A 10,823-nucleotide genomic window follows, 5' to 3' on the forward strand; every position below is an offset into this window, starting at 1 on the left:
TTCTGGACGTCAGAATATATGTTCTGTGAACTGTACTGAAGAGTTTTATTTGTATCTGTTTTACAAAAATGGATATATCGCAGTTTTCGGCGGTACCCTTCACATTAATTCCGCTGACCATAGCTTACGAGGGATGTACTTTTTTCTATTTAGTATAAAATGTATTTTTGAACTACAAGAAATATGAGGATGACCAAACGCAGAATTGTAACAAATGTGTAAAATAACGGAAACAAAACTGTAAATACTAGTAGCCGAAAATATTGTGATCTGCTTACAAAAAATTGGAGTCAGTGACATTTCCAAGTGTATGAAGAACCGAAAGGGAATTCCAAAGTGAGCAAACTTTCAATGTAGCTATTCAAATTTATCTTATAATACAGCACTTGTGAACCTTAAACAAAATCATACTAGATCTCTAATCTTGGCTCGATGTTTTTCTTGTCAGTGGTTTCCATAGTACCAGCCTGTTATTTGAAAGTTTTTCGATCACAATGTTATCGATAATCGAAATTTTCATCTTTTCAGCAACGATGATAAAGAATCTCTTTTCAACATACCCGACTTCAAAACCGGCTTAGTATACACTGACAAAAGCACGCGCCTCACAACTTAGTAACGGCTTTTAATGTTTGTACGCTGGAAATATCAAGTCTATGACCTTTGACGTCAGCTCCCCCGTCTTCTAACGTTGTTACAGTTAGCCAGATCTGATGATCAAACTGCGATTTTGGAATTTCGTAATAAAAACGAGCTGACAGCTTGTATGAAAGCTGGTTGAAAAGATCTTTTCCAGTCATGTGCGCCTGTCTTAGTTGTACACGAACAAGGCGAATAAAAGCCGCGACTCTAATTTGACCAATTTCCGAGTTTATTTTAGCGGAACAAATAGGTTCCGACACGCGAACTCGGGCTGGAAGGGGTCGACTCGGAAGAATGTACAGGTAGTGCCTGTCGGAACATTCTGTAGCTTGTCAGGGCGTACTGGCGGTTGTCAGAGCTATCAGGAGCAGACGGGTAATAAAGGGAGGTGGGGGGGGGGGGGGGGGGGGGTTTACCGGTAATACTGAGATATACCGTCCACGTAATCAGTGTTCGTTGTACGACACCTAAATACATTGCAAATCCAGGCCTTTGAAAATTGCGAGAACGATCGTTTCGTTCGCGCTTCGTTCACGCAAATCTAATTTAGCGTAACTTATTTTCCGTTCACGCATTAAATGTAGGACTTTAATTTACATGGGCATAACGGGTTACGCAAAAAGAAAATGGGTTACCTAAATTTAGTTTTGCGTAACCAATATATGGTTCATGCAAATATTAAATTTTCAGAGGCCGGAATTAACCCCAGATGAGGAATACAGAATACTCTTAATAAAGTGTATAATATTATGTAAAAAAAAAATGTCATAACAAAAAATCAAGCTAGAAATTAACTAAAGATATATTACTGACTATTTCGTGTTTCATTTAAAACAATTATACACCTTATTTAAATATTTTTCAAGAATTAATTTTAATAATTTTTAATTTTTAAAACAGTTAACCTATTTCAATGTTTTACAATAATTAGCTTTTAGAACCATGACAATCAACAGTCTTATCATTGTATTATAATTTGAATTTAGGCAATTTAGACATTCAGAAAAAAGAGAGAAAGAAGTGTGGTAAGTGTCATTGCGCTTTTGGAGGTAAGTTTGATTATCACGGTGCGTTTGTCCATCATGGTAAAAGTGTCTATTAATATTATGATGCGTTTGTCAATCGTGTTAATTTTGTGTACTGTTATTATGGTAAATTTGTCTACTAATATTATAATAAGTTTGTTCAGCATGGTAATTTTGTCTACTAATATTATAGTAAGTTTGTCCATCATGGTAAGTTTGTCAACTAATATTATGGTAAGTTTGTCCATCATGGTAAGTTTGTCAACTAATATGGTAAGTTTGTCCTTCATGGTAAATTTGTCAGCTAATATTATGGTAAGTTTGTCCTTCATGGTAAGTTTGTCTACCGTCCAGAAATGAAAAAGAGAAGAAAAACAAGTGCAGAATAAAGCTTTCAAACGAAGTTATGGAAGTATGAAATACTCGACTTAATCGATATTTCGCCCTCACCGCCGCCACACACACAAAAGATGATTTAGTTTTGTGAGGCCTACACGCAGATTCTTAGACCACTTATACTCTTATCTCAAATCCCCATCTAGCGCGTCTGAGAACTCGCGGAGCCTGGTATTTATACGGATCCGCCAAAACCCGGGGAGGAAAACACAAAATGGCTTTAGAGAGAAGACGAGGCCAGCCACTTACAACCCGAGTGATGGACCTAACCCTGGGGGATGTCCTTACGTCCGTGTTTTCTATAGATCTTAGCACGTTTCTCTTTTCCAAAACAAACACAAGTGTAACGTCAATGAGTACTAAGGCTAAAAGCCTAACTCACCATTTTCCGAATCTTTTGTACGCGGACACGGATCGGAGTGAATCAATCCCAGTCAGTAATGTATAATTGCCTGCAAACAGCATAAGCATTTTGACCGGAGAAATAGACACCCCGCGTGTATGTAAACTTAGGTATTCGTGACCAAGTGGCTTCTTTAAATACACTGTCAAATACACAGGGAGAATATCTTAATACCGTCAACATATGCAGGGCAGCGTTGACGTTTTACATATTTTAGTCTACCCGCCTCCTCTACAGATTTCTTTGATCACCCATATTAAACAGTTCTTACCGTTAGGTACATGTAATCTGTTGTTGCAATAATCGATCCAGGATTTTTTTTATATTATTATTATTTACGCCAAATTACGGGTTTGGGGCGATATTGATGTAATGTAGTTTAGTCACTCATTAGCGTTAATAAGCATAACTCCTGATCACAAATTCACAGCCCAAAATCTGTAAATATTTGACTAAAATAGACGTTTTGCATATAAAAGATCCCTTGCTCAATGCTGCTAATAGAAAACTGTATTGGGTTTCCTCTAAGATAATAAGATTATAACTAAATGTCAGAATTATCAACTGTTTGACATCCAGTAGCCGATGGTGAATAAATCAATGTGCACTTGTGGTGTTTGTCATTATTAAAACAAAAAAACCTTAACTTTTAAGCTTTAAAATCCATGACTGGAATGTATGTTGATGTTGTATGTAACAACGTTTCTTCTTTCCCCGTAGTTCATTATATCTGCTGTTCAACTCGTCATAATGGTTATTCCATGTAGAAAAAAAAGTCTGACGGAAGATATATCACACTACGTTTCCATTGTTGTGGAAGACTTATGTAGAAGAAATCTTAGTACGTTAAGCAGAGACAAAACAAATAGTTCTCATTACCCACCGCTGTGCCGTAACTAATTATTATTACTGTATCAGCGTGGATTACATGGGTGATTTGCATGTATAAATATTGAGTTTACTCACGTACTGACTCGTGTGTGTGTGTGTGTGTGTGTGTGTGTGTGTGTGTGTGTGTATATATCTGGCCAGTGGTGGTTAACAAGATTACCACATGCGTATCATAACCGTCACCTCCTCAAATCTTGTAGTCATATCCTAAAGTCCCCGAAGCCAACTTTTAGCTACTTAAGCTTTGATGTCAATTAATATGCTACAAAACTGCCTTCAAAAGCAACAAAGGCTAATATTCACTTGACAACACAGGACTTTAATGGAATGAGCGCCGGCACGAACTGTCCATTCAACGGAGTTAATTCAGGCATAAACCGAAACCTTTTGAAAGCAAAACACGTCGCGATTGAAAACATTTTTTTATATATTTTTTTAAAAGCCGACATCGTCGGCAATGTACTCACCTTCTGCGAGTCGTAGCATCACGATGCCGTGAAGATACAGCGTCAGCCACTTCAGCCAGGGTTTCATGGCTAAAAAGGTTCGAAGGAGTTGAGTGTTTTTTTTAAATCCCAATATCGCCAAGTCTTATGATGCTTTCCAAGTGGGAGAGAGATAGACTAGACCTCTGCTCTGCTCCAGCGGTCTCGAGACAGTGCGAAACAAACACACGGCCGGCGGAACACTAATAGCGGAACGGCGATATCGCAGCGGCGGAAAACGAGCAGCGCGCTTCGGTATCATTCGGCGAAGATATATAAGATTGCTACTCGCCCGGCGATTGGTTCGAATCCTGATCCACTCGGTTTGCGTGTGTCTTTTTATGTTTACATATTTAACAGTTCGTGAAAATATTATGCTTTTATAGAGTGCAGTGTTTCAGATCGGCCGTGCGCGACGCCTGACGATTGTTGTTTGTGTAAACACTTGCCGGCAGTGTATTTGGGAGTATTTTGTAAAAACGAACAAAACGTGTTTGTTTACCCTTTTTGTCAGAATGTCAGGGAATAAAAGCAGGGTTAGGAATTAGTGATGAGTTTTAATCATTAAGCTGATTAATTGATAACAAGACATTTTGACAGAAACGTGAACTTTATAGCACCCCGGGTAATACTTTCTTTTGTGCGGGTCGACACTTGGTCGTAATTACCCGCATGTTTTGTCATTAAATATTAACACTGGCGTGATACCTCCGTCGCGTCAAATACAAGATGGTGACGTCGAATTACGATTTTAAAAATAAATATTTCATTAGGGTTTTTATATACATTTTTTTTTATTCCACTGTTTCATTGCATGTTTGTTTAATCAGTTGGTAGATGTTATAAGAGTTTATTAATAATAATCATTATCAGTGGCGGATCCAGAAAATCCATTTAGGCGTAGCCCCAGTGACATGAGGTAGAATGCCAAAGGGAACTTTTGGAGAAGTTTGGAGGGGGGTCGTAAAAAAAAAATATATTAATATATAATAAAATTATAACTATCGCAAAATTTAGGGGGACCCGGGCCCCTGCACACACACCCTAGATTCGCCTCTGATTATGTTCACCCATGTTAAGCTGGTATCAATATTTTTTTTTTTTTTTTAAATGTTTTATTTAACGACGCACTCAACACATTTTATTACGGTTATATGGCGTCAGACATATGGTTAAGGACCACACAGATTTTGAGAGGAAACCCGCTGTCGCCACTACATGGGCTACTCTTTCCGATTAGCAGCAAGGGATCTTTTATTTGCGCTTCCCACAGGCAGGATGGCACAAACCATGGCCTTTGTTGAACCAGTTATGGATCACTGGTCGGTGCAAGTGGTTTACACCTACCCATTGAGCCTCGCGGAGCACTCACTCAGGGTTTGGAGTCGGTATCTGGATTAAAAATTCCATGCCTCGACTGGGATCCGAACCCAGTACCTACCAGCCTGTAGACCGATGGCCTAACCACGACGCCACCGAGGCCGGTCACCTGGGATCAATAAATAGGTAACTATTTTGAACTGGGGTGATAAACATTATCGCAAAAATCAAACGTCTTTGATATTAATAAATAAGAGAAACACGTTTATATTGCAAGTGTAAATATTACAAAACCCGCTACTGCGTCCCCGCCCCACCCTCCGGATTTGACGCAGGGGTGGATCCAGAGATATGGTTTTTGGCCTTTTTTTTTGGATGGTAGTGGTGGTGGTAGTGGGGGAGGGGGACTAAGGAAAAAGGACACATGGACCAGCTCGAAAAACTGGCAACCCAATGATTAATAAAAACAAAACAAAAACAAAACAAAACAAAACAAACAAACAAACAAAAAAAGCAAACAGTCTCTTGTGTATATTTAGGGGGCGGGTTCTCTGGATCCCTCATCAGAGGCAAACAGAGAGAGAGAGAGAGAGAGAGAGAGAGAGAGAGAGAGAGAGAGAGAGAGAGAGAGAGAGAGAGAGAGAGAGAGAGAGAGAGAGAGAGAGAGAGAGAGAGAGAAATATAAAGACAGAGAAAGATCGGTGTAGCAAAAGTATATCGATCAGGGTGAGGGCAACTGCTCCCCTTCCCTGTGGTGGCGAAAATATTCGAATTTGGGCAAAAAAATTACTCAGATATTCGGGCAAAATCAACTAGCTTGAAAACCATTCACTATGTATTTCTATTATTCTACTCCCAATAGTAGTTTAAATCCATGTAAAAATATGTAGTGATTCGTTTGCAACCCTATATTGGTGGTAATGCTAATATATATATATATATATATATGAATAAACGTTGTTATCCAGATTCGGCAGGGCTTCTAGATTATGGTAGCCCATTCCCATGGCTAGTAATATTCAATGTTGGGCTAGTAAATAACTACTTTTGCCATGCCCGACGGCTAGTGAAATTGTTTTTGTCAAATGCTGCAGTTAAGTCTATTTTGTAAATATGAATATTCTGCCCCTACAATCCCACCCCCACCCCCACCCCCAATGTTAGTGTTTTAAAGCTCTATCTCCCTCTTTAGGTGACATATCCAATTATTACTATTTAATTAGTAAAATTGTATTAACTTACTTAAAGTAAAGTAGGCCTTGCGAATTTTTAATCCAGTGTTCGAAATAAGCACTTATCGGTTTGTCCTGACAAGTGATAATCTGCTGGGACAAGCAAAATGTGCAAAAGTAAAAATGTATAATGCTGTTTCTTTTTGAGCAATAAAAAACTATTTATTTGGACAAGTAAAAATATTGATGGACACATAGATTTGTAGATGTACTAGTACTTGTACGGTGGACTATTGAACAATTCTGCTGCTTTCTGTCACTGTAATCGTGGTTAGTAAATTTACAAAATCACCGATCACATGGCTACTGGATTTTATAAAAAATTCTAGAAGCCCTGTTCGGGTATTTTCGTTTCATTCGGGCAAAATTCAGCCTACACCCCCACCTCCTACAAAAATGGATGTCCGTACGGCTATGCAGCTACGCCAATATCATCACGTCGACCCCGGAACAAAACGCCTTGCCTACCAGTGCCAACTACACAATTGCACGAGTCTCCTCTGGGTTGTCATTCCACGACCAGAAGAGGTCAGGTCCTTATCAGGACCCTACGGGCAACCTAGGGAGACAACCAGCATCATAGAGGTCTATAACTAACGAGCTACTCTCGACTCACTAACGAGCTACTCTCGATTCAAAACCTATACTAGCTCGGCCATTTACCTTTCGACCGACCGTTCCAAATTGCGCCAAATTTCCTCAATCAAAACTGCGCACCCTTTCTCTTTGGCATTAACGGCTCCATTCAAAATTCCATAGCAGCACCACCACCCACCCGCCTGCTACCGATTCAGTCGGGCTGGTGGTGCTCCCTTGCACCTGCCAGTGCAGGCGGTCCCTCCTCTCCCCTCCCCCCACCTTTCCTGTCATGGGCGGAGGAGCCGGCCAAGGCCGGCTCTTGTGCTCATGACAGGCGTGCGCTACAACAGCTTGTTCTGAATGTGCACGTAAAACCCTATGACCTGACCTGACTTGGCTATGCAGTTTAGTGGCCTTACACCTCACATTGCACATTAAGTTGTTGCAACACACTCTGGGTGGGAACCGGTACTGAGATCCGATCCCATCATCTACTAGAGGGCGGAAACAACTACACCGCTGAGGCAGGTGTGTTTACTCATTCCCTGCCCTGTTGAAAATGTACTCTCGGCGGAAATCAAAGTTGAGTTTTATCACCGATCCCCCACGCCCTGTCACGAGCTAATCAGCCGTAGTAGTTTTAAAGGTTCTTGATCGTCTTACAATATAGTCTAGTTTGTTTTGTTTTGTTTTTTGTTGGGTTCAAAAGTGAAAGAGAAGATGGTGTGGTGGCTTTACACCTACCCATTGAGCCCTTAAGATCTCGCTCTGGGTTGGAGCCGGTGCCGGGATGTGAACCCTGTACCTTCTAGCCTGTTAGGGTTTTTGTTGTTGTTGTTGTTGTTGTTTGTTTGTTTTTTGAGGGTTTTGGGGGTTTTTGGGTGGGGTTTTTTTGTGTTTTTGGGTGGGGTTTTTTTGGTCTAAATAGTATTTTTAAAATACTAGTATCCATCGACTTCAATGGACACCCCTACCCCACCATCTCCAACCAGTGCTCCACGACTGGTATATCAAAGGCCGTGCTATACATACTGTACTGTACGGTACTGTACGGTCCTGCACTGTTCTGCCCTGTCCTGTCCTGTCCTGTCCTGTACTGTACTGTACTGTACTGTACTGTACTGTACTGTACTGTACTGTACTGTACTGTACTGTACTGTACTGTACTGTACTGTACTGTACTGTAGGCCTACTGTGTATGCAATCTAATTAAAATTAGCTCCACTATTACATGTGGATCTAACACCAGCCAGTTGGAGCTCTTGTCCACCAATCAAAACCTTACTTGCAGAATCCTGCCAGTGATTTAAAAATAATTTGAAAACATTCCGAATTATCCTGAGGCATTCTTAATTGACACGAAACATGTCGTATACCCTCAGGATAATTCGGAATGTTTTCAAATTATTTTTAAATCACTGGCAGGATTCTGCAAGTAAGGTTTTGATTGGTGGACATGAGCTCCAACTGGCTGGTGTTAGATCCACATGTAATAGTGGAGCTAATTTTAATCAGATTGACTGTGTATGGAGCATAATTATTGTTAGGTGATTTCGGAAGGAGTGGGTTATACTACTAAAATACAGCAGTGGGATTCACCTCTTATAATGCTCTTACCAAGTGTTTAAATGTGCAAATGATATTCTTTCCTTATCTGCAGAAGGCTAAGGAAAGGAGAAACACCCAATTGAAGTATGTTTGTTTGTTTAACGACCCCACTAGAGCACATCGATTTATTAATCATTAGCTATTGGATGTAAAACATTTGGTAATTTTGACATTTTAGTCTTACTACCTTAGCGAGGAAATGCGCTACATTTTCCACATGCCCTATCCCACAGACAGAATAACACATACCACGGCCTTATCCCACAGACAGAATAACACATACCACGGCCCTATCCCACAGACAGAATAACACATACCACGGCCTTATCCCACAGACAGAATAACACATACCACGGCCTTATCCCACAGACAGAATAACACATACCACGGCCTTATCCCACAGACAGAATAACACATACCACGGCCTTATCCCACAGACAGAATAACACATACCACGGCCTTATCCCACAGACAGAATAACACATACCACGGCCTTATCCCACAGACAGAATAACACATACCACGGCCTTATCCCACAGACAGAATAACACATACCACGGCCTTATCCCACAGACAGAATAACACATACCACGGCCTTATCCCACAGACAGAATAACACATACCACGGCCTTATCCCACAGACAGAATAACACATACCACGGCCTTATCCCACAGACAGAATAACACATACCACGGCCTTATCCCACAGACAGAATAACACATACCACGGCCTTTGATATACCACTCGTAGTGCATTGGATGCAATGAGAAATAGCCCAATGAGCCCACCGATGGGAATCAAACCCAGACCGACCGGGCATCAAGCTAGTAGTACTTTACCACCGCTCCTAAACACCTAGTTAACCAGGAAAGGTAGTTTACAGACAAGAACATTAATAATAATAATAATAGGCTAATAATAATAATAATAATAATAATAATAATAATAAATACACACCCCACCCCCACCCCCAAAAAAGAAAGAAAAAAGAAAATAAATAAATATACAACTAAAATGTGGTGAGCGTTCTCTCCACCCAACCCCCACCTATGTTCTATTTTCTTTTTCAAAATTTTAACAAAATGAACTTAAAACGTTTTCCTTCTTTTCACGAGTTTCCTCTCTCAATATGATGAATATCTGTGGTCCTTAACTATATGTCTGACACCATATAACCGTAAATACAATGTGTTGAGTGCGTCGTTAAATAAAACATTTCTTTCTTTTTTCTTCTTTTCAATGCTTCAACGTATGTTTTATTATTTGAGTAGTAGTAACCTATATAGAAAATGTAGGCTACGCACAGTTTGCCACTCACTCAATCATCAGTATCATTATATCGGGGATGTAGCTCAGTGGTAGAGCGTTCGCTTTGCATGTGAAAGGCCCCGGGTTCGATACCCGGCATCTCCAATACATTTTGTTTTCCTTTTGTTTACGTTTTATTATGGATACTAATTAAAGGGACATTCCTGAGTTTTGTTGCATTGTAAGATGTTTCCGACTAATAAAATACTTCTACGATTAAACTTACATATTAAATATATTTTCTTGTTTAGAATATCAGTGTCTGTATATTCAATGTGTGTCTGGTCGTCTTAATATATTTTGTAAGAAGCCCAAACTGGATTTTGTCTTCAAATAATTTTGTACGTACGAATTTTTAAAATATATTTTAGGAAATAAAATGAAATTTAACCTAGTACAAATATTACAACGATCAGAAAGAAACACGTTTAATATACAGCCACTAATATTTTATTCAGAAAAATATATTTGATATGTAATTACAGTCGTCAAAAAGTCTCTGTTAGTCGATAACATCTTAAAAATTCCAGCAAACTCGGGATTGTCCCTTTAAAGACTCGCATTAATTATTTAAGTATTATAACATTCAGAATGTTTTTTTTTTTTTTTTTTTTTACAACTCAAAATGCTATAACTGTTTGGTTGTTTATGTGTTACTGTCTATACAGAGAGTATCTCTTTACAACATACGTTTAATAGCTGATGCAAAAGGGTTCAAACATCAATATTGTATTATTCTTTAAACATTATATGCATCCGTAGTCAATAGTCGGTACTTCACACTTCTCTTTAATCATTATGGCTCTCATAATAAATGTTCTACTTTTATAAATAAATATTTTTAAAATGTTTTTCTTGTTATCAAAAATGATTTAATGGTCTTTAAATATCCTTTTATTATTTAACTTTTTTTAATCTGCGCATCCTAGATGT

The 10,823-nt window shown here is 39.1% G+C and overlaps 1 protein-coding gene and 1 non-coding gene across 2 annotated transcripts in view; one reads left to right on the forward strand and one right to left on the reverse strand.

Annotated features, from left to right (window-relative positions):
* LOC121381050 overlaps positions 1 to 4,051 on the reverse strand; it is a 34,541-nt gene extending 30,490 nt beyond the window's left edge. The window contains exon 1 of the mRNA XM_041510132.1: positions 3,825 to 4,051. Coding sequence (XP_041366066.1) covers positions 3,825 to 3,891 — 67 coding nt within the window. The 5' untranslated portion in view covers positions 3,892 to 4,051. The remainder of the gene's footprint in view (positions 1 to 3,824) is intronic.
* Positions 4,052 to 9,923: 5,872 nt separating this feature from the next.
* Trnaa-ugc lies at positions 9,924 to 9,995 on the forward strand. The gene has a single exon. It is a non-coding gene; the product is annotated as a tRNA-Ala (tRNA).
* Positions 9,996 to 10,823: the final 828 nt, after the last annotated feature.

This window comes from Gigantopelta aegis, chromosome 9 (genome assembly GCF_016097555.1).
Source record: "Gigantopelta aegis isolate Gae_Host chromosome 9, Gae_host_genome, whole genome shotgun sequence".
NCBI lineage: Eukaryota > Metazoa > Mollusca > Gastropoda > Neomphalida > Peltospiridae > Gigantopelta > Gigantopelta aegis.